The 25,167-nt window shown below is 44.6% G+C and overlaps 1 protein-coding gene across 7 annotated transcripts in view; it reads left to right on the top strand.

Annotated features, from left to right (window-relative positions):
• The window catches only part of LOC106612745 (cell adhesion molecule DSCAML1), a 138,324-nt gene that overhangs the window by 480 nt on the left and 112,677 nt on the right, over window positions 1–25,167 (top strand). For all 7 annotated transcript variants that reach the window (XR_006760960.2, XM_045703562.2, XM_045703561.2 and 4 more), the window contains exons 2-3: window positions 11,623–11,943; window positions 20,953–21,099. Coding sequence is in view for 6 of the 7 variants with exons in the window: in XM_045703562.2 (XP_045559518.1) it covers window positions 11,623–11,943; window positions 20,953–21,099 (468 nt within the window). In the remaining variant the exon portion in view is untranslated. The remainder of the gene's footprint in view (window positions 1–11,622; window positions 11,944–20,952; window positions 21,100–25,167) is intronic.

Genomic DNA, 25,167 nt, shown 5'->3' with positions numbered 1-25,167 from the left:
GATAAAACCAAGGACACATTATGCAGCTGCATAAATATGTTGACTTTATTTGAGAAGTAACAGACAGATTAGCAGTGTGGTCCATATCCCCCTAAACGCTCTCTGTGGCAGTTACGATAGGGGAGGTAACACCATTTGCATCTATGAACATCTCGAGTTGTCATGAATATGGAGACACAACGATAGGAGAGGAAGACATGCAGGCGCAAAGATTGCGAGCTGCATGCTGCTACATACTCTAAGTGCGTCTCTGAGCTGTAGGACGTTTACCAGAAAAGTAGAGGGGCAGTCCAGTGTACATGTGTCTGCTCTCTTTCCTCTGTCCCATAACAAATAACAGAAGGTGTCAGGCTTATGTGTAATTTGTTAATATGTCATCTTTGGCGTACCAAATGAGTGCGTGTCTGTAAATGATCGTAAATTTGAGTGTGTCTGTAAATGAGCGTACCTTTTAGTGTGTCTGTAAATGAGCGTACCTTTTAGTGTGTCTGTAAATGAGCGTACCTTTTAGTGTGTCTGTAAATGAGCGTACCTTTTAGTGTGTCTGTAAATGAGCGTACCTTTTAGTGTGTATGTAAATGAGCGTACCTTTTAGTGTGTCTATAAATGAGCGTACCTTTTAGTGTGTCTGTAAATGAGCGTACCTTTTAGTGTGTCTGTAAATGAACGTACCTTTTAGTGTGTCTGTAAATGAGCGTACCTTTTAGTGTGTCTGTGTATGTTCAAACACAATAAGGGCAAAAACATTTGATAGGAGATGTGTAAACTGATGCTGAGGATATTGAACGCTGGGATTTTAGGCAGATAATGTCTCCACTGTTGTCAATTTGCTTCACTTTCTAGAATGACACGGGTCAGCGCATGCAGACACACTCAGATGTTATTATCAGTAGTCTAATTATGCATCCTCCATTTTCTATGGCCCCAGATTCTACATACTGATTGGATGGAAAAATACTGCAGATCGAGAGGAAGCTTGAATATGGTTTTGATTAAATACTTGCTTCAGATTGAACGCTTGTCAACCATTTCAACAACTTGAACTTAATCTAGTCAATACAATTCAGTCGTAACCCCAAGATATGTTCAAATAAATAAATACATAAATAATTGTAAAAAAAAAAAAAAAAAAAAAAAGGAAATAGGCCTAGGACCACATGCAGATAGGGCCTATCTCTATTCTGTTCATTTTGTGTTTCCATGAGGGGTTGTTCTTTTAGACATCTGGAATACATGGCCTATATCCTTGCAGGCCAACGGTCGGGGATGGTGTGGTGTGTGTGCGTGGTGCTGCTGTTATGACTAGGGCTTTTTCTGGTGTTTTTGTTGTGTTTAATTGGATTACAGGGTCTTTTTAGATTATGTACTGCACATCGCCTTGTCCCGTGACTGAACAAGATGTACTGTGTGTGTGTGTGTGTGTGTGTGTGTGTGTGTGTGTGTGTGTGTGTGTGTGTGTGTGTGTGTGTGTGTGTGTGTGTGTGTGTGTGTGTGTGTGTGTGTGTGTGTGTGTGTGTGTGTGTGTGTGTGTGTGTGGTGAAAGGAGGGAGGGAGGGAGCGGTGGGGGTTTCAGCTCGGCAGTGGAGCGGAAAGAGTGGAGGCAAGAGATGTAGATAACCAACTTCCATTTAGCATAGTTTTTTCCTTTACTCCTTTATTTTTTGGTCAGCAATCAATTTTGCATTGACATACTATGTGATTTAACGTAACTCGTATTTGTGTTTTAATTTGAAAGAGAAGATTTGATCAGGGAGACATTTTAACCAATAATCGCACATGCATATGCATTAGTACTGCGTATTTTCCTGAGACGGCCGCGCCTCCATGATGGTTCTCACTTTCGTGGAACGGCACACAACACCCTGTGCCTAATTTGATGGATATCGCTTGCAAACATTCTTGCATGATCTGGTTTTCTCAGGCGTATACGTTTTCGTTGTAGTTGGTTTCCAGTAGGCTAATTAGTCATTTTAGTGCAATATGAATAACCAGATGTCCCTTAATTGATGCGTCTCGGCCATACCAGCACAGGTCAACCGCTGGTTGGAAACGTGGGGGGGGGGGGGGGGGGGGGGGGGTCCGCTCGTTCTTCTTTGTCATGATCTGGAGGGTCGCTTGTCATTTTATGGAAATGTGTTGAAACACAAAACAAATCAGCAGGGAAAGATGCTATCCGTGCCACCTATTCAGCTGGAACAATCAGGACTATTGGTGATGGCAATTATTGTCCATATTTGTTGCAATGTATTAACGTAATAATGTTAAAAAAAAGAATTTGCGATAATTAAAGCCTAATGTTTTATCATTATTATGACTGCACAAATTCAAATCACCCAATATTTAGATCAAGACTACGGTTTGTAAAATAATGAGGGAGAGATATTATAGTTATTTTTTCAATTCATTGCTGATTCCGCTTTCATCCAGTTCAGGCTTTCAGGCCTCCAATCGATTTGAAACCGAATGTTGAATGACTGTACCATTTCAATTGATATGATTCATAGGATGAATGTTGGATATAAATAGATTAGTTAACAAATCTAAACAGTAGGGTTTTACGCATGCATATTTCGTTACCCTTACCTTATGGGAGGAGGAGGGGCAGCAATCTTTATTTTAAGGATAAGCACTAGTCAAATAGACTATGTGATGTATGTGGTGGCTGCGATATTATCTTGCCTGAGCCAGATTTTCTGAAGATTTGCCTAAATTAAAACACCTATATTATTATTATGGATATTATTATTGTAAAAAAAATTATAATAATGATAATTATTATTATTCGTTCTATCGGTGTTTATTAATTTGTAAGCATGTTGTTATGCATAATATATAATTGCTTTCTTTATGCTGCATTTTGAGGATATTTCTAATCTCTGTAATGTCCCCCTCACACACCTCTTTCTCTCTACTCAGTCCCCTTACCGGATGAAATTTGAAAAATTGGTTTCTCTTCTTTTTTCCCCCAAATCACTATCCCTTCCCAGCTGCGTAATTAGTAGGCTTTCGTTTAAACTGAAACTAAAGCCGGATTTTCAACTGATTTGCAAAAGTAAATCAGTTCATTGACTAGAGGACTGCACTTCTCCCTCCTCTTTTGTGCTATGTTTGATGGGATAGCCGTTTGTTGCCATCATCTGGGCCAGATAGTTCTGACAACGGCGTGTTGCTCTCTGCTCTCCTCATAACGTATTTTGTCAACCGTTATGGCACTCGTCTGAATTACCACCAAGGCCCGGTCCGGCGGCAGTGTAATTTTGGAATCAAATAAAATACACACAAACTGAGAGTTGAGACGGCAGCATGGGCGCGTAGTAATTGTCTTATGAGTCAGATTCAGAAATAGACTGCCTCGAATTAATGTAGACCACTGCACTGCGTCGAGGGGTGTTGCGTCTGCGTCCTGGTGATAGGCTAGGCTACTACGTCGCCACGTGTGCCATTTCCTCGCGGTATTTTTTTTATCTGACACCAACTTATGTAATTGAATATACATTTTTTTCAATTAAGTTTCTCATGTTGAATCCAATGATGTGGACTCGCCCTTACCTGTCCTCTCCTTGGCCATGAGTTATCCCGCAACAAGTCGCTTGAACCCCTTACCTATGAACTTGTTATTTGTCTCTGAGAAGCACGGCCACAATAATACCCCACTCGTGTTAACTCGCATCCCCTCCTCTTGCTCTGGCAAGCAACAGCTGTTTTTACCTTTTGAGTGTTTGTGCTGGTGACTTGGCCTGTGAACAGAAAAGCCACGGAGCCTATTCCCCACATGCATGCATAATGTAGGCCTAGGGTAACTTAACCATATGGGGGAAAACAGCAGAAATGACACAGATAGAAAATGCTGCCTCACTCCCCTGCCCCTCCAATGGGTAACTCACTAATGCCTTAAAAAAACACACACACACACACAAAAATGAACACAAATGAACATTCATTTTATGAAGTAAAAAAATATTTGACCTATTTACACTGACTGTCCAATTGAGTTTGATGACTCTGATTGTCCAATTGAGTTTGATGACTCTACAGGTACTCTCTCACCTGTTGAGTGGGGCATCTATTCTGTGGCCTCTGACTTGACAGTCGTCTCCACTTTCATAAGATCTGTTGTAAAAGGAGAGGAGATGAAAGGAGAGGAGAAAGGGGGAGAGGGGGGAGAGTAGGCGAGAGGGGGGAGAGGAGAGGGGTTAGATGGGTTGAGAGGAGAGGAGAGGGGTTGGGTCATGTGGAGGATGATCTGCTTTAAAGTGACATGGCCAACTTTTATTTTCCCTCCGCTGCATCCCTCTTTTCTGTAGCTACCTTGCTTACTATCACTCTGCTTATCTCTGACCGAGAAGGAAGGGTAGAGGGTGAAGGATAGAGGATAAATCGCACCCCAAAATCTGACACTCACTTCACAACTGTGAAAGTCATTCCATTGAAGAGGGAGAGTGTGGAACCTGAAATGCTGAAATGGTTCCTGGTATTCCACTGACATGGCATAATATGGAGAAGGGGTGGGTGTGTGTGTGTGTGTGTGTGTGTGTGTGTGTGTGTGTGTGTGTGTGTGTGTGTGTGTGTGTGCGTGCGTGCGTGCGTGCGTGCGTGCGTGCGTGCGTGCGGCAAGGTAATTTCATTGTGATGCCAATGTATTATCCTTTTCATTGTCTTTGTGTGTAAAATGGGTATCAAATAGCATTCACAACAATATCATTTCTTCTTGCTTTCCCATAATGGGTTGTACAACATCATTACTACATTATTGTGGTGTTGTAACTGACCGCAATGACATTAGAGTTCTGTTCCCTGAACATATCGAGTATTGTATTCTGTATGATTCACCAGACCCTTAACAGGAAGGTTGGGCGTATCCTCTCTTGCCTCTGAGAATGTGTACGTGTATACGTGGGTGTATGTTATTGTGTGTGTGTGAGAGATTTATTGACCTGTGTGCATGGGATGGTATGAATCTTAGAGACGTGTGTGTGTGTGTGTGTGTGTGTGTGTGTGTGTGTGTGTGTGTGTGTGTGTGTGTGTGTGTGTGTGTGTGTGTAGATGAGACAGAAAGAGCTGCATTATGCATAGCGGTTCACCATAGGCAATATCCCTGCCTCTGTGGCATACATATTCATACGCCATTTTCATACTGCCCGCAAAAAAGGGGGGGGGGGGGGGACATAGGAAATGTGCAAATGTGTCTGTGTGTGGAGGGAGGAGAGGCTTGAGTCAAATCTGTCACAGCAACAGCACAAGAGCAGGAGACAAAGTGAAGATGCTTCGCCCAACAGGAGTGATGTTTTAGGGAACTCACCCAAATGACAATGACCTTCTCCTGTTGTAATCAATGCATTCAGGCTTGAAGAAGGAAGGAAAATATGCCTCTGAAATGGATGAGTGCGCCTAGCTCCCTCTCTCGCTCCTCTCCTCCTCTGCTCCCTTTTTGCCCATGCCAAGGAAAAGGGCGGGCAGCCTGAGGGCATGGAGAACTGTGAGTTAGACGTCGGGTTAGACGTCTCAGAACAAAGAAAGGGAGAATTCGGGTTATTTCAGTCCTCTCTCCCCTCCTTATTTCCACCATTACTCCCTGTTGAATGGGGTACAGACTGGCCCCTTGCTCCAATCCTCAAATCCTCAAATCCCAAATCAAGCCCTAGCCTCTACCTCTCCCCCAAGGCATGTCTTGACTTCCTCCTGGTGAAGGTAACATTGTATCATCTCACGTAGCCCTCTGGAAGATATGATGGATTTTCTGCCATCTTGTTTACATTCATCCATCTTTCAGGGGCTTGATTTGGGATTGGGTACGGGGCTTCTATATCCACTTTTAGGGTGGGGTGTTGTCTTTTCTTTCTTTGGTCTCTCTCTTCCCTTTGCAGTTGTGCTGACAGACCCTGTCAGTCTGGCGAGACGCCCCCTGCCTCTCTCTCTCCCCCAGACCCCGACTGTGGGATTATATTATGGCTGTCTTATTTGGGCCTTTCTGCTGGAGGCCACAATCTGTGCTGCATGATGGGAGTCCAGTCCACCACTGTACTGCCCTCTCTGTGTTGTACTGTGCTCAACTGACTGACCTGGATTCGCCGACAGGACAGCAGCACAACAGCCGCCTCATCCACAGTAGCCTGTTTGCTTCCTTCCCAATTAGTTCTATCTGGGAATGCCTCCGACTTGTTTTGATGTCGCTCGGCGGCCACCATTTTTTTATGATGTCACAGCAGGCGTTCATTGTTGTTTATTTGTCGAAAGTCTTTCCCTTAGCTTTTAACATTAAGATTTCTTAACCATTTTGGGCTTTTTCTTTGTTTGTTGTAAAAAGCTTTGGGCTAGTAACCAAAAACTTGCTGGTTTGAATCCCCGAGCTGACTAGGTGACACATCTGTCAATGTGCCCTTGAGCAAGGCACTTAACCCTAATTGTTCTGGATACAAGTTTCTGCTAAATGACTCAAATGTAAATGTGAGACTGAAAAGCCAGTGTGGCCCTGTCCATGGTGCTGAAATGGTCTATCGCTCAGAACATGAGCAGAGAGTTGTGTTTTTATATGGCACATGATATGGGACAAATTGCACTCAACCTAAATTACACCTTTTAGACACAGAGGAACTGCTCCATTTTGGATAGGAGAGGGACCTCACATACACATTCACACACACACGCACTTATGTGCACACAAGCACATGTACACACTTGCACACTGTCACCTCTCCTCACACCCCTCATCACTGACCCGACACAATTTCAGCATAAAGCTTGACCTTAAATACCAATCAGTCTTAACACTGACCCCCCCCCCCCCCCCCCCCCCCCCCCACACACACACACCACACACACACACACACACACACACACACACACACACACACACACACACACACACACACACACACACACACACACACACACACACACACACACACACACACACACACACACAGTGACCCCCCTGTACTCTGTTAGTACCCCTTAACCCTTCCCTGGCCCTGATTTAAGCCAACCACACACATACACACACCAGGGGAGTGGGAAAGAGGCCCTCCATGGTGGTTCGATTACCAGGGCGGAGAGACCGTGTCTGTGTGTTAAATGTGAAAGGAGATTATATGGATTTAACTCTCTGCGTCTGGCATGCAAACTCAAATCACCCAACATATCCTGCCATGTACTGGAGGACTATAATAGGACAGAGAGAGAGAAAGGATGAGACAAAGGGTAGGATGGATTGAGAGTGGTGGGGAGAGAAAAAAGAAGGAGAGATGAAAGATATTGAGAGTGAGGAAGGGAGAGAAAAAAGACGTTGATGCAGAGAATGAGAGGAGGAAGAGAAGGGGGAGAGGGATGAATGAATGGAGAGAGAGAGCCACCCTTACCTACAGTGCCTTCGGAAAGTATTCAGACCCTTTGACTTTTTCCACATTTTGTTAGGTTACAGCCTTATTTTAAAATGTAAAAAAATATATGTATGTTTTTTCCCTCATGGATATACACACACTACCCCATAATGACAAAGCAAACATATACATATCTTTTTTTTGCTATTTAAAAACAATTCCAAATGGAAATATCAAATTTACGTAAGCATTCAGACCCTTTACTCAGTACTTTGTGGAAGCACCTTTGCAGCGATTACAGCCTTGAGTCTTCTTGGGTATGACGCTACAAGCTTGGCACACCTGTATTTGGGGAGTTTCTCCCATTTTCTCTGCAGATCCTCTCAAGCTCTGTCAGGTTGGATGGGGAGCATTGCTGCACAGCTACTTTCAGGTCTCTCCAGAGATGTTCAATCGGGTCCAAGTCTGGGCTCTGGCTGGGCCACTCAAGGACATTCAGAAACTTGTCCCGAAGCCACTCCTACATTGTCTTGGCTGTGTGCTTAGCATCGTTGTCCTGTTGGAAGGTGAACCTTCACCTCAGTCTGAGGTCATGAGTGCTCTGTGGCAGGTTTTCGTCAAGGATCTCTCTGTACTGTGCTCTGTTCATTTTTGACTCGATCCTTCCCAGTCCCTGCCACTGAAAAACATCCCCACAGCATGATGCTGCCACAACCATGCTTCACCGTAGGGATGGTGCCAGGATCATCCAGACGTGATCCTTGGAATTCAGGCCAAAGTGTTCAATATTGGTTTAATTAGACCAGAGAATCTTGTTTCTCATGGTCTGAGTCCTTTAGGTGCCTCCTGATAAACTTCATTTGCCTTTTACTAAAGAGAGGCTTCCGTCTGGCCACTCTACCATGAAGCACTGATTGCTGGAGTGCTGCAGAGATGGTTGTCCTTCTGAAAGTTTCTCCTATCTCCACAGAGGAAGTCTAGAGCTCTGTCAGAGTGACCATCCGGTTCTTGGTCACCTCCCTGACCAAGGCCCTTCTCCACCGATTGCTCAGTTTGGCCGGGTGGCCAGCTCTAGGAAGAGTCTTGGTGGTTCCAAACTTCTTACATTTAAGAATGATGGAGGCCACTGTGTTCTTGGGGTCCTTCAATGGTGCAGAAATGTTTTCCCCAGATCTGTGCCTTGACACAATCCTGTCTCTGAGCTCTACGGACAATTCCTTCAACCTCAAGGCTTGGTTTTTGGTCTGACGTGCACTGTCAACTGTGGGACCTTATATAGACAGGTGTGTGCTTTTCCAATTCATATCCAATCAATTGAATTTACCACAAGTGGATTCCAATCAAGTTGTAGAAACATCTCAAGAATGGAAAAAGGATGCACCTGAGCTCAATTTCGAGTCTCATAGCGAAGGGTTTGAATACTTATGTACATTTGTTTTTTTTTGTTCTTTATTTTAATAAATTTGCAAAAATGTTAAAAACCTGTTTTTGCTTTGTCATTATGGGGTATTGTGTGTAGATTGATGAGGGAAAATAATATTTCATCAATTTTAGAACAAGGCAGTAACTTAACAAAATGTGGAAAAAGTCAATGGGTCTGAATACTTTCCGAAGGCACTGTAGTGAGGGCTGTATCCCTAGCTCAGCCTTTCAATACCCTCCCATCACTTATGTCATGTTTTTCATTCTGTTTGTGCTGTACCAGAGATCCCTTGGCTTTTGTTTGTTAATATTTACACTATATATACAAAGGTTCATCAAACTATATATACCTCAGTTCATCACATTTCTGCCCTGCTAGAACTGCCCCAAACAACTGTATGTGCTGTTATTGTGAAGTGGAAACGTCTTGGAGCAACAACGGCTCAGCCGTGAAGTGGTAGGCCACACAAGCTCACAGAACAGGACCATAAAAATCATTTGTCCTCAGTTGCAACACTCACTGCCGAGTTCCAAACTACCTCTGGAAGCAACGTCAGAACAAGAACTTTGTCGGGAGCTTCATGAAATGGGTTTCCAGGCCCGAGCAGCTGCACACAAGCCTAAGATAACCATGTGCAATGTTAAGCGTCGGCTGGTGTGGTGGAAAGCTCGCCGCCATTGGACTCTGGAGCAGTGGAAACGCGTTTCCTGGAGTGATGAATCATGCTTTACCATCTGGCAGTCTGATGGACAAATCTGAGTTTGTGGGATGGCAGGAGAACGCTACCTGCCCCAATGCATAGTGCCAACTGTAAAGCTTGGTGGAACAGGAATAATGGTCTGGGGTTGTTTTTCATGATAGGCCCCTCAGCTCCAGTGAAGGGAAATCTTAACGCTACAGTATTCTAGACGATTCTTTGCTTCCAACTTTGTGGCAACAGTTTGGGGAAGGCCCTTTCCTATTTCAGCATGACTATGCCCCCGTGCACAAAGCAAGGTCCATACAGAAATGGTTTGTTGAGATCGGTGTGAAAGAACTTGACTGGCCTGCACAGAGCCCTGACCTCAACCCCACTGAACACATTTGGGATGAATTTCAATGCTGGCTGCGAGCCAGGCCTAATTGCCCAACATCAGTGCCCAACATCAGTGCTCAACCTCACTACTGCTCTTGTGGCTGAATGGAAGCAAGTCCCCACAGCAATGTTTCAACATCTAGTGGAAAGCCTTCCCAGAAGAGTGGAGGCTGTTATAGCAGCAAAGGGTGGACCAACTCCATATTAATGCCCATGATTTTGGTATGAGATGTTCGATGAGCAGGTGTCCACATACGTTTAGTCAGGTAGTGTATGATTTGATGCTGTCCACGCCACACTATTCTAAGAGAACCAATCTCACAATGAAGACACACAAACAACATTAACAACAAAAACATCTGTAACAAACGGAAAACCAAACATCCATTTTGGTCCCCTCGCTAACAATAAGACTCAGTGGTGGGCGAGCGTCCCAAAGCCTTGGCCCTGCTCTTTTAAAAAGCCACTGGCGGCACAAACAGTTGGCAGAGTGACCCCTGTGCCCTATGCCAAGGTCACTGCTGTACTGTGAGTCATGTAGTGTATATAGAGAGGTCCATAAACATACTAGGCTTAACTGTTACATATCAATTAATCTCTTTCCAATGAATCAGTGAAATGAATTTGATCTGATCTGAAACATTTGTATTGTGTCAAAATGTTAGTTAAAGCCCTTGAATTTTTCCCCCCTCATAGCTCTTTTAATGATTTTCCTAATGCTAATTTGGTTCGACATCAATGCACAGGGCTGGCTGTAGGTTATCTGCTGTGCTGTAGATCCCTCCTAAATCTACCTTGATGAGGCATCTAGCCACCACTTCCATTCACTGCTACTCGTCCCGGGCCATTCAGAGGGAAAAAGATGGGGCTAATCCGGCCATTGTCGACACAAACCGGCGAAGAGGATTAATTATATATCATTGACTCAGAAGAAATTATCTCTAACCCCCCCCCCAACCCCCCCAACACTAAAAAGACGTCTAGCTGCTTCCCAGGAGACACTGCCAGGGGGGATGTTTTAGGGATGTAGCTCCCCTAAGACGATTAATTGAAGCAGCAGCTTGTGAAAGCCATACTGGCTGCAAAGCACCCCTCCCTCCAGGGTTGTGGTTGGAGATATACTGAAGGTTTCTCAGTGATGACATGGACTTGACATGGGTTGAACTGGTAGACTAGGTATTGTTCTAACAGCCTCATGGCTTCTTGGTTTCGACCCATTTCACCTCCAAATCAGGGAAGGGCTCTCGTCGGGCATATCTTAGACGACTGATATTATGTTAATGCTTTACAGAGGATTGTTCACTGCTGTTTGGCAGCCAGGTCGCTAGTTTCAATTTAAGGTGGATCGGAGAGGCACCCTCGAGTCACACGAACACAAACACGTGTGTGCGAGTCACGTGTTACCTGATCAAAGTCGATGCCCAGGTTAATTTGGGTTATTGTACAGAGCAACTTGCCAAATCAAGTAGACTGTGTCCATCAGCCAATAGCAGAGCTTCTAACTGTGGTTTGGCTTAGCTCTAGCTTATCATAACAGAGTTACATGTAGTTGAAAAATAAGTGATGAATATATTGCGTCACGTCATTTGCCTAATGGAGAAATAGTAATTGATTCTATTTTTGGGAACTGCTGTGCTGACCTGATGGAAATCTCTAGAAGATAACCCAGTTTGGAGATTGGCAGGTGGGTGCCCACATATTGGCTGTGTGGGTGTGTGTGTATGTGTGTGTGGATGTGGTCCAGACACAGCTTTTCTTTGTGTGTGTGTGTATTATCCTGACCATGTCTCTCTCTCTCCCCATCACAGTGAACAGTGAGGATGTGGTCTCGACGCGGCTGTACTTTGTAAACGCCTCCCTGCAGCGGGTGACCTTCTCCAGCTCGGTTGGGGTGTCCCTGCCCTGCCCTGCGGGCGGCGCACCCCATGCCGTCCTGCGCTGGTACCTGGCCACCGGCGACGACATCTACGACGTGCCCCACATCCGCCACGTGCACGCCAACGGCACCCTCCAGCTCTACCCTTTCTCGCCCTCCGCCTTCAACAGCTACATCCATGACAACGACTACTTCTGCACCGCAGAGAACCAGGCCGGCAAGATCCGCAGCCCCAGCATCCGCATCAAAGCAGGTCAGACTCAGACTGAACAGAAGCAGCCTCTTCCAGGGGAGCCTTAGACAGACAGACAGACATACAGTACACTCTTCTAGTGGAGCCTTAGACAGACAGACAGACAGACAGACAGACAGACAGACAGACAGACAGACAGACAGACAGACAGACAGACAGACAGACAGACAGACAGACAGACAGACAGACAGACAGACAGACAGACAGACAGACAGACAGACATACAGTACACTCTTCTAGTGGAGCCTTAGACAGACAGACATACAGACCTACAGTGCACACTTCTAGGGGAGCCTTAGATAGGACCAGACAAGGAGACACAGCTTCACCTGTACAACCTAACTAAACACTGTTCTGGGGCCAAACAGAAGCACAGCGTCTCCACAAAGAATGAGAGGAGGATGAGCATAAGAGAAAGGCTGTCAGGAAGAGGTTTAGAAACAAAAAGAAAATGCTTTCTCATATGAGTTGATGCTGTACTCTCAGCACCATTCTAAGAGAACCCACTCCCCAAACACGATTAATAAAGACACACAAACAACACTAACAACAAAAACAGCTGTAACAAACGGTAAACCAAACGGCGTCCATATTGGTCCCCTAAATAACAATAAGACTCAGTGGGGGGCGAGCGTCCCAAAGCCTTGACCCTGCTCCTTTAAAATGCCACTGGCAGACACACACACAGCGGCACAGACAATTGGCAGAGTGACTCCAGTGCCCTGTGCCAAGGTCACTGCTGGTCTGTGGGGCTGGCCACGCTGCAATTGGAGAGTTCACACATACACACCCGCAAACATACACAGCCGCACGTGCACGCACGCACGCACGTGCACGCACACACACACACACACACACACACACACACACACACACACACACACACACACACACACACACACACGCACGCACGCACGCACGCACGCACGCACGCACGCACGCACGCACACACACACACACACACACACACACACACACACACACACACACACACACACACCAGCCTGTCCCCTGCTTATGCCAGCAGGCCTCCTGTCTCCCAGTCTCTCCATCTGTCCATGGACTGGAAAGTCCCCGAACTACACACACACACACCGTTTTTGTCAATCTAGCTCTTCTGGGTAGCTGTGCCAGGTCTTTTACTGTAGCTGGAATGGGAATGAGTTTAAACATGAGAGGGATTGAACAGAGTTGCACGCGAGGTGAAATATTGTCGGTGTTTAGCTCACGTTCAGCGACATATTCAATGAACAATCTGCGTCTTGAAAATCAGAACAACCCCATTAAAAGATGTATAAGATCAAATCAAATCAAATTCAATAGCGATTCAGTTTTTAACAGTCCACTTACCAAATTCACGGGCAAATGAAGAAAAACCCTCCCTCCCCCCACCACACCCCTTATGGCGTTTCTGTCCAGAGGACCCTCGTCCCATTGGCTGTAGAGTGACCTACCAACCAGCGTCTGTGTAGGGCAACCTTCCCTGCAAAATAATTACCCCAATTAATCAAATAAGTGCTGAGTCTGTGAACAACCACCAACCGTCACGCCCACGCCCAACTCTGCAGCACCTCAACTGCAGCCCTCAGGAGTCGCCTGTGTATTCCGCCACTACTGCCACACAGCTTCGCAGAACGTACACACACAAATGCACACACACACACACACATTCACATCCACATACTGCAGTTGCCATGGGCGATAGGCAGGGCGTGAGCGGCAGGGTGTGGTGCGTCCCGTCTCAGGTGGCGTCGGAGACTGATGACAGCTGACAGCTCGCAGTGTGACACCCTCCCTCCCTTCATCTCTCCATCCCCCCCTCTAATTCTCTCTCCCTCCCTCCCGTGCATGCTGATTCTGTGCCAATAAAAGCACTGGTATCTGTGTGGATCGCTGTACATTCATGAAAATCGCTGTTTGTTTTCTTTCTCTTGTTTTTCCCTCCCTCTGTTATCGTCAAAGTCCTGACCCTATATTTCTTGTCAAAGCCATTCTCTCACATGTTTTCATTATCGGCATTTGACTGACATATCTAATGATATTGAAGATGCTTCCATTGGCTCTCATAGGAGGCCTTCCCATCCATCGCTAGTCATGTAGCACATCCCTATTCTGCTTTAAAACTTCCTCTCTTTTATTGTTACACATTTGTTCCTCTTCTGCTTTCCATCCTACTGCCCTCCTCTCCATTGTCCTCTCCTCACCCAATTAACAGTGAATAGACACACTGAATAACATGACAAAACATTGACATTAGGCTTAGCCATCATATGACAGTTGACATTGATAAGTGTCATTAACCAGGTTTCCATCCAACCTTTTTATGCGAGAAAAGTATGTCAGATAAAAAAATGTCATGACAGGTCTGATGGAAACAGTGAATGTCGACAAAACAAAATACGCCAGACAAGGTGGGATATTTTTGTGCCGGTTAAATGAATAATGAGAGAAATGGTGGTGGAAACATTGATATTGATAATATTGATATAATAACAATCATACTGAAGTAAAGTTGGAGTCATGCGGTGACATATGTGGTCCTTCCACTATGACTCTGGAAAGCATGCAGTTTATTAGGATATAGATGAAACAAATGATGATGAACTTCACAGGTTGGTGAAAGTGCACGGTTATCAGCTTGATGCTTCTTTCCAATAAACATCGAGGGTCTTATTCTGGTGACATGATGATACAGTAGATGCTTGGCTGCCTTTTGACAAATTCAAATAATCTCGCTCTTTTGTCCATAATAATCTGATTATGTTGGCTATACCCACACTGTATCTGCGAGCTGTTGGCTAGAGCGCACGTGCCATTACCAGAGTGGGTACATTCACTACATAGTGCAATATTGTTTTGTGCCTAAACCATCAGTAGCGATGAAAATGCGATGGAAACCCAACTTCTTAAGGACCGGCCTCCCGTGAATGGGACAGTTGTAAATCATGCAGAGGGTTATGTCAAGATCGCAGATTTTAGAGAAACAACAAATGTCAGTACATATAAGTGTCTTATATTGGCTGAAAGCTTAAATTCTTGTTAATATAACTGCACTGTCCAATTTACAGTAGCTATTACAGTGAAAAAATGCCATGCTATTGTTTGAGGAGAGCTCCTATCAACAAAACACTTTTCACCGCGATAGGTTTGATAAATTCACCTCTGAAGGTGAAATGTGTACTTACATTCTGAAATCTTGCTCTGATTTATCATCCAAAGGGTCCCAGAGATAACATGAAGTGTCGTTTTGTTAGATAAAATCCTTTTTCATATCCTAAAAAGGTCCATATAGCATGCACGATCAATTTTGTATTTCCACTCGTTCAATTTTCATTGAAAGGAATCTGTGAAAATCCCACCCTAAACGTTGTTTCAACGAGTCAAATCACGTTCGTATGTATTCCTTAGAGATCCTTGAAGGTAACAAGACTTCACTATATCATTAGAGGTGTAGTATATCTTATATCCATATTTGGTCAGAGAGAGATGCCTTCATGGCACGCCGATGACGCTGGCGGCCATCACTTGAATGACTGTATCTTTGTCAAATAAGCACCAATCGAGGTCAAACAAAGCTAGCTAAATAGCCAATGAGCTGGGCTTTACCATGTATGTGTCGTAAAATGTAGCTACTAACCTTGTACTACAGCATGCCTTTTCATTTTGGACAAAAATTATAAGGATATTCAGAGTTATGAAGTTATGAAAACTGGTTGTTTTGCAAATGTTGAACTTATAATATGGCTACTAATACTTGGAAAGCTAAATCAAAGTCCAAGTATACAGATTTGACGATATTCTTGCATAAAAATGTAATATGAATGCGAATGTCTCCTTCACGATTTGCCAAATTGTACCTGGGGACTTCACATTAAAAGTCTTGTAGTTCACTCATACTTCAAGTTACCCATATGAAACCTTGCACATACACTGCTGCCATCTTGTGGACACTATCGTAATTACAACCAGAGTGATGGCTAGAACTGTGACCTTTCTCTTGCATTTCAAAGACAGTGGTATTTTCTTCTACCAGATCTATTGTGTTATATTCTCCTACATTCAATTCACTTTTCCACAAACTTCAAAGTGTTTCCTTTCAAATGGTACAAAGAATATGCATATTCTTGCTTCAGGGCCTGAGCTACAGGCAGTTAGATTTGGGTATGTCATTTAGACAAAAATGGAAAAAAGGGGGCTATACCTAAGATTTTTTAAACCTCTAAAAATCTAAGCCTTAAGACCCCTGTATGTATATAAAAATATATAGAGAGTACCAGTCAAAATCATATCTACTGACTCTGAAAAACACCAAAAGAAAGATGCCCAGGGCCTCTGTTCATCTGCGTGAATGTGTCTTAGGCATGCTGTAAGGAGGCATGAGAACTGCAAATGTGGCCAGGGCAATAAATTGCAATGTCCGTACTGTGAAACGCCTAAGACAGTGCTACAGGGAGACAGGACGGACAGCTGATCGTCCTCGCAGTGGCCGTCCACGTGTAACAACACCTGCACAGGATCGGCACATCCGAACATCACACCTGCGGGACAGGTACAGGATGGCAACAATAACTGCCCGAGTTACACCAGGAACACACAATCCCTCCATCAGTGCTCAGACTGTCCGCAGTAGGCTGAGAGAGGCTGGACTGAGGGCTTGTAGGCCTGCTGTAAGGCAGGTCCTCACCAGACATCACGGGCAACAATGTCGCCTATGGGTACAAACCCACCGTCGCTGGACCAGACAGGACTGGCATAAAGTGCTCTTCACTGACGAGTCGCGGTTTTGTCTCACCAGGGGTGATGGTCGGATTCGCGTTTATCGTTGAAAGAATGAACGTTACACTGAGGCCAGTACTCTTGAGCGGGATCAATTTGGAGGTGGAGGGTCCGTCATGGTCTGGGGCGCTGTGCATTACAGGGAAGACATCCTCCTCCCTCATGTGGTACCCTTCCTGCAGGCTCATCCTGACATGACCCTCCAGCATGACAATGCCACCAGCCAAACTGCTTGTTCTGTGCGTGATTTCCTGCAAGACAGGAATGTCAGTGTTCTGCCATGGCCAGCGAAGAGCCCGGATCTCAATCCCATTGAGCACCTCTCGGACCTGTTGGATGGGAGGGTGAGGGCTAGGGCCATTCCCCCCCAGAAATGTCTGGGAACGTGCAGGTGCCTTGCTGGAAGAGTCGGGTAACATCTCACAGCTGAACTGGCAAATCTGGTGCTGTCCATGAGGAGGAGATGCACTGCAGTTCTTAATGCAGCTGGTGGCCACACCAGATACTGACGGTTACCTTTGATTTTGACCCCCCTTTGTTCAGGGACACATTAATTCCATTTCTGTTAGTCACGTCTGTGGAACTTGTTCAGTTTATGTCTCAGTTGTTGAATCTTGTTATGTTCATACAAATATTTACACATGTTAAGTTTGCTGAAAATAAAGTTTAGCTCTCTAGCTTAAACTGATGGATTTTGATGAGGATTTTTTAAATTATGTTAATTAGATGGACTCTTAATAAGGACCATTTCAATTGTATTTTATTTTTCAGTACGTGGGAATTTAACCGCAAAACTTATTTTTATGTGCACTATGTCACCACACACAGACTTTTATCCACAACAGGTCAATTTGATCGAAACACATCTCTGGTGAAAGTATTTGTATATTTTATTTATGCAGATTTTAGAATATTCACATGGAAATCTGTCACGAATTGGATGGAAATCTAGCTATTGGATGTGATGCTCTGCTAAGGAAGTATTGGACCCAGACAGTTTCTGACCTCTCAAAACACAGTCTGAATGAATTACCGGTGAGAGCATCACACTTAAGACCTAGCTTATCCTTCCACCTCTCAGTGGCCATCAGGGGAGAGAGACAATATAATGTAAGCCCTTCCACTGTAGAGACAAAGACTGAAAAGAAAGGAGAAAAACAAAGTCAGTCAACAGAATTGGGACATAGCCACTGCTGTAGAGCAGTCAATCATTTTGGAGTGCTTTGCAGGCAGACCTTGTCTGGTCCCACTGCCTGCCTGCAGTTTGGAGCCTATTCTTATTCAAGCTCTGGTAATGAGGACTTCCTGCCTGTGTGCTCATTGAGATCAAGTGATGATGGAGCGCATCTCATTTGGGCTCTGGCTGCCTGCTCAGCGCTCCTCACACCTGTCAAATGCCTGCTGTCCTCTCCCACACACATGCATGCACGCAACACGCAAGCACACACACACACACACACACGCAAACGCACACAGCACAGACGACTGATGGCGTGGGAGACTATTGGATAACTTTTTGTTTATTTTTTCCTGACAGTCTGAGTAAGCGTCAATTTCTGGTTTCTCAACATTGGACCAGAGAGGGTATACTCCGTAAAAACAAAAAAAAAACATATACAGTCCCAGAAATACATACATGTAAAAAAATACATTCAAAAAATACATATATGCATAAAATACATGCATGAAATACATGCATAAAATACATGCAAAAAATACATGCATAAAATACCTGCAAAAAATACATACATGCATAAAATACATGCAAAAAATACATACATGCATAAAATACATGCAAAAAATACATACATGCAAAAAATACATGCATAAAAAAAAATGCCATTCCACTCTGATGGTCTCTGTGACCTTTGCCAAGGTCACATGAGTATTTCAGGGGGATGTTGTGTAATCAATGCTAGGCCGATGCCTATGTGCTATGTCCCACTCCTTTATCACACAGAGCTAGAGTTACACACACAGGGGAGATCTAGAGTGAACTGGGATCAGCTGTTCAGTGAGCTCACCTCAGCTCCCCTTTCTACCAACACAAACACACAGAGTTAAGACTGGGCACAATGGACTGGGAGAGCAGGTCCACTGCTGCCCTGTACGCTCCCGGCCTGGCCGCCCTCCTTTTTATCTCTGGCTTTATAGATCTTTTGCCACAGACGGAACCTCCTAGCAAGGTGTTGTTTACTCCCGTTCATTCATTAACGTGTACAATACAGTACATCCATTCTGTTGTCCCTACATTTCATTCTTTTCTTCTCTCTTTATGCTGCTTCATAAATAAGTAAATAGTGTATTTGATTTCCCTGTAGTTAATTATTTAGGCAGCAGTGATACAGGCCTCTCCTCCCAGTGCGCGGAGCGCCAGAGCCATGTTTTAGCCCGTTCCTAGGCAACCGGGTGGATATAGTCAGGCATCAGTAACGTCCTAATGACGGCGCGCATGCGAGGAGAGTGCAATTTATGCATTAACACTGGGCTACCATTTGCATGCACTTAGAAGGGCTTAATGAAACAAACATGGCATATTCTGCACCTCTCGCCTCGAAACTGGAACATGTGTAATATCACAGTGCTGTTACAGTTGTTAGCCTACTTCTGGTTTAAGCCTTTATCGAGTATGTAAGCGCAAAGAATCAGTGATGTTTGCTGTCGGTTGTGTTGGCTTCAAACAGTCTCATAGAGGTTCAATGGTCATAGGGCAATTTAGCTCTGCGTGATGAGACGCAAGGTCAATCAAGGGGTAAATAAATGATTGAACGTATTGGCTTGGCTGCGAAAGGGGCTACTTAATCGATTCAGCCCATCGATCCAGAGGTGGTCTGCTGTGATAATAAAAGGGATCATTTAAATGAAGAATTGGAATGAAGACCTGATTGGAATTGTTTGGCCTTTTTTTATGATTTGTTACAAATTAGTCTCCATAATACATTAGGCCACTGAGTGCAGAGGCCAAATACTTACAGGACTTGGCTACGGTTGGTCAAAGCGCGTCTCGTGGTTACATTACGTTTGGGGTAGACCCACACCACAACGTTAAGGTTAACGACTTCACTATTCTGACAAGGACATTGGCTCTGGTTTCAGTGGGTGACACTGGCGGCTGGCATTAACCATTATTAATGACCAAGGAAATTCACCTCCAGGCTAGGCATTAATTGTATCGCTAGAGAACTTGTAGAGAAAGAGCACATGCAGTCAAGGTGTGTGTGTGTGTGTGTGTGCGTACGTGTGTACCCGTGTGTGAGTGTGTGTGTGTGTATTGTCGACTTCACGTGGTTAAACAATTGCTCCCCTGATTGGTATGAGAGAAGCCTCCTAGAATTAGCTGTGATTAGATTGCGGTGCCACATCGCCACGTTGTTTTCCAGCTGATTTTTGTCTACATTGTAATCCCGTTTGCATCGACATGTTGGAAATGCCAAACGCCCATGCTTTTGTCTTGTGTTAGTCTAGCTAATACATTTCTGAGATTACACTGTTATTGCGCTTGAAATTAAAATACAATTCCATTCACACCAGCTCTGCTATCGTCTTGTCATGTTGCTGTAAAATGTAGGCCAATTTCAATCCAATACACACCCTACACTTAGTGTTGACATTTCTCATTTGTATATATATATATATATATATATATATATATATATATATATATATATATATATATATATATATATATCTGTGCGATGTCCGGGTTCCTGTGCGTCAGGTGCAAAGGGCACCCCTTTTCGTGACTGCCCGCACCCAGCCATTCCGCGCCGTCACTCTTAGAATTGCCTAGGTCTTTCTTTAAAAGGGTAATCGCCATTCGCACCAGCTCCTTCTCAACGCAACTGGGTGTCACTTCTTTTTACAATCAGTTTCTCCACTGTGGGATTAAAGCGAAAACAATGTTGACTTGATGTTGTTTAACAGTCCACCAACCAAGTTTACATCTGGGCTACTCTTAGCGTCTCTCGGTGAATTATAGGCCAGGAACAATGTCAACTTTTGTATATCAGAAAAAGAGGTCCTTGTTTTCATTGAATAATAATGTGGGGCACAAGCTAGGCCATGTCTTGCATGTGGCTTGTATGATAAGCAACCGTATCTTTAACCGGAAGGCTTGCGTTAGCTTTCCGAACTAATGCCTTAGCTTTAGATCAGCTGACTAACACAGTTTGGTGCAGAATAAGCAATTTTGTTCCACTCTAACCACCCCTCTCCTCTGTCTCTCGTCTCCAGTGTTCAGGGAGCCCTATACGGTTCGGGTGGCAGACCAGCGGTCCATGCGGGGCAACGTGGCCGTGTTCAAGTGCCTCATCCCCTCGGCCGTGCAGGAGTACGTCAGCGTGGTGTCCTGGGAGAAAGACACCGTCTCCATCGTGCCAGGTAGGAGCATCTCAGATTTAGACCTGAATGAATGGAAATGGGGAAAATGGGCTGTCTGGTTGGCTGGTTGGTTGATTGGTTATATGAGCATGAAGATGGCAATATTGTTGGCCCAGATCTTAAAAGTACAACTGTTATTTCCAACGCGGGATGGACATCCATCAACAAACACATTCACACTTTGAAAAGAAACTTCACAACCAACCACCAATGCATGTGAATGGGATTGTTGACTGATTGGTGGATTGCTTAGTTGATTGGCTGATTGCTTAGTTGATTGGCTGATTGCGTAATTGATTGGCTGATTGATTGGTTGATTATATGAGAATGAACATGACAAACATGTCAGATTTTGGCCCAAAGGATGAAAGTGTTAAACAACTGTTATTTCTGTACATTGAATGTGGGATGAACATTCACTTGCAAACACATTCACACAGGGAAATAAAAACGTATTCCATAAAAATTCACAGCGAACAGACTCTGGACTGTACCACCAACTGGATTGTTGTGTGTGAGCATAATGGTTTTTGAATGTTGATTTTGGGCTCCTTATTTAAATTAATATCACCCCTGTTTTTTCCGATGTTGCTGGTTAGACCCTCAGACTCCTGTTAAGGTCGTTTGGAGTTCTGTTTATCAGCACTAATCTGTTTTCTGGTTTTAGTGGCATGTCCCATTTTGCCTAGACCAAATTGTAAAATTATTCAAAATGGAGTCTCATGAAATGGCCTCTCATGGGGTTGTCTGTAGCTAGTCACTCATTGCCATGTTTAATGGCAGTGTGAGGGGGATAAATCAGACATTAGAGCTGACGTGTGTGTGTGTGTTTGCGTGGGTGTGTGTGGGTGTGAGCTTGTGGGTGTGCGAGTGTGTGTCTGAGTGTGTGCCTGCGTACCCACGTGTGTGTGTGTGTGTGTGTGCGTGCGTGTGTGTGTGTGTGTGTGCGTGTGTGAAGAGGCTGTAATTCAATGACATTGCCTCATTGTAACTCATTGGATTGATGGAGTGGACCAGTTTATCCATTGATCACATTCAGACCAAAGAAAAGCAGCCATGACACACAAACTGTCTTTATATTCTGGCGACGTCACTATCTTTGTCCTACATTTGTAGGAATGTGCTGTCATTTTTCCTGCAATATTAAAATATCTAGGCTTCTATTCATGTCTTTGTTATAACTGCTAACATGCTGTTACAGAATGTGGATATGTGTGTGTGTGTGTGTGTGTAGATGCCTATAGTGCTAAAGGTCGCTCTGCGGTCCAGTAATAAATGGAGGGGTGTCAGAGATGACCACTCAGGTCAGATGATACAGGTCGCCCCCCTCTCTCCAGCTCTCACCTTCTGATACTCCCCTTTCATCTCTCTCAATGTTGTTGTGTGTGTGTACGTTCGTGTGCGTGGCTCTGTCCTTCACACGGGAGCACTCATTGATCCAGTGCAGCTGCGTTTTGTATGTGTGTGAACAGGGCCCGAGGGGGGGGGGTCCGGACTGAATCGATAAAGCTTGCTGTCGGATTCCCCTCTCCCTTGTCACAGATACCTCAGTGCGAGTGGTGAGACCCAGTCGGTCTGTGTGAGTGACGGATGGAGGGATGGATGGATGTGTGTGTGCCTGCCTTCCTGCCTGCTTATGTGTGTGCATTTCATTAACATATGTATTAGCTGCCAGGCCTTGTATGTCCTCTAGTGATTCAAATCTCCATACCATGACTTTGTGCACAAACAGGGACATGCTGGTGTTGGTTTAGCAGATGAGTGTACTGCTATAGACTATAACACCAGTTCACTTCACACCCAAGGAATTAGGGCGTGGTGACTCTCTGCCCCACTGAGCATGGGGGAGGGCAGATCATCAAAGCTGAACTGACTGAGTCACATGGCAGTGGAAGGCAATAGAACCTCTGCCCTCCATAGCTGACTATATCCCCATTCTGAAGTCTTTCACTACTATTATAGGTAATTGGATAAAGCTGATAGGATATGGTGGTTCTCTCTCTCTCGCTCTCTCTCTCTCGCTCGCTCTCTCTCTCTCTCTCTATATATATATCTATATATCTCTCTCTATATCTCTCTTTCAGATAAGCTTTATGAGCATGAATGACAAAGCCACTGTTGCTAACACAAAGTGAGACAATGACATCAACAATAACAGTAAAAAAAAAAGGCTAACAATAATAATGATGTTAAAAGTAGTGATGGTTATTTGTATTTATTAGGGATCCCCATTGCCTTGGCAGCACTTACTCTTCCTGGGGTCCCAACACTCACATTACACATAAAACAAAAGGTATAAAAGTACATTAGAGAAAGGGGCGATTATATGTATATACACTGCTCAAAAAAATAAAGGGAACACTTAAACAACACATCCTAGATCTGAATGAAAGAAATAATCTTATTAAATACTTTTTTCTTTACATAGTTGAATGTGCTGACAACAAAATCACACAAAAATAATCAATGGAAATCTAATTTATCAACCCATGGAGGTCTGGATTTGGAGTCACACTCAAAATTAAAGTGGAAAACCACACTACAGGCTGATCCAACTTTGATGTAATGTCCATAAAACAAGTCAAAATGAGGCTCAGTAGTGTGTGGCCTCCACGTGCCTATATGACCTCCCTACAACGCCTGGGCATGCTCCTGATGAGGTGGTGGACGGTCTCCTGAGGGATCTCCTCCCAGACCTGTACTAAAGCATCCGCCAACTCCTGGACAGTCTGTGGTGCAACGTGGCGTTGGTGGATGGAGCGAGACATGATGTCCCAGATGTGCTCAATTGGATTCAGGTCTGGGGAATGGGCGGGCCAGTCCATAGCATCAATGCCTTCCTCTTGCAGGAACTGCTGACACACTCCAGCCACATGAGGTCTAGCATTGTCTTGCATTAGGAGGAACCCAGCGCCAACCGCACCAGCATATGGTCTCACAAGGGGTCTGAGGATCTCATCTCGGTACCTAATGGCAGTCAGGCTACCTCTGGTGAGCACATGGAGGGCTGTGCGGCCCCCCAAAGAAATGCCACCCCACACCATGACTGACCCACCGCCAAACCGGTCATGCTGGAGGATGTTGCAGGCAGCAGAATGTTCTCCACGGCGTCTCCAGACTCTGTCACGTCTGTCACGTGCTCAGTGTGAACCTGCTTTCATCTGTGAAGAGCACAGGGCGCCAGTGGCGAATTTGCCAATATTGGTGTTCTCTGGCAAATGCCAAACGTCCTGCACGGTGTTGGGCTGTAAGCACAACCCCCACCTGTGGACGTCGGGCCCTCATACCACCCTCATGGAGTCTGTTTCTGACCGTTTGAGCAGACACATGCACATTTGTGGCCTGCTGGAGGTCATTTTGCAGGGCTCTGGCAGTGCTCCTCCTGCTCCTCCTTGCACAAAGGCGGAGGTAGCGGTCCTGCTGATGGGTTGTTGCCCTCCTACGGCCTCCTCCACGTCTCCTGATGTACTGGCCTGTCTCCTGGTAGCGTCTCCATGCTCTGGACACTACGCTGACAGACACAGCAAACCTTCTTGCCACAGCTCGCATTGATGTGCCATCCTGGATGAGCTGCACTACCTGAGCCACTTATGTGGGTTGTAGACTCTGTCTCATGCTACCACTAGAGTGAAAGCACCGCCAGCATTCAAAAGTGACCAAAACATCAGCCAGGAAGCATAGGAAATGAGAAGTGGTATGTGGTCTCCACCTGCACTCCTTTATTGGGGGTGTCTTGCTTATTGCCTATAATTTCCACCTGTTGTCTATTCCATTTGCACAACAGCATGTGAAATGTATTGTCAATCAGTGTTGCTTCCTAAGTGGACAGTTTGATTTCACAGAAGTGTGATTGACTTGGAGTTACATTGTGCTGTTTAAGTGTTCCCTTTATTTTTTTGAGCAGTATATTACAAGTGATATGTAAATATTACATGACATGTATAGAAAAAAAACAAAAATCAAAATTATAATATTAATGTCATAATCTAAAAAGCATTTTGCTTTGATAAGTAAACAAAGAAATATATTAGGGACACCTTTCTAATATTGAGTTGCACCCCCCCCCCC

Source organism: Salmo salar, chromosome 20 (assembly GCF_965601325.2).
Source record: "Salmo salar chromosome 20, fSalSal1, whole genome shotgun sequence".
In the NCBI taxonomy this organism is placed as follows: Eukaryota; Metazoa; Chordata; class Actinopteri; order Salmoniformes; family Salmonidae; genus Salmo; species Salmo salar.
The sequence above is the reverse complement of the archived record's forward strand: the minus strand, read 5'-3'. Positions and strand labels throughout refer to the sequence as shown.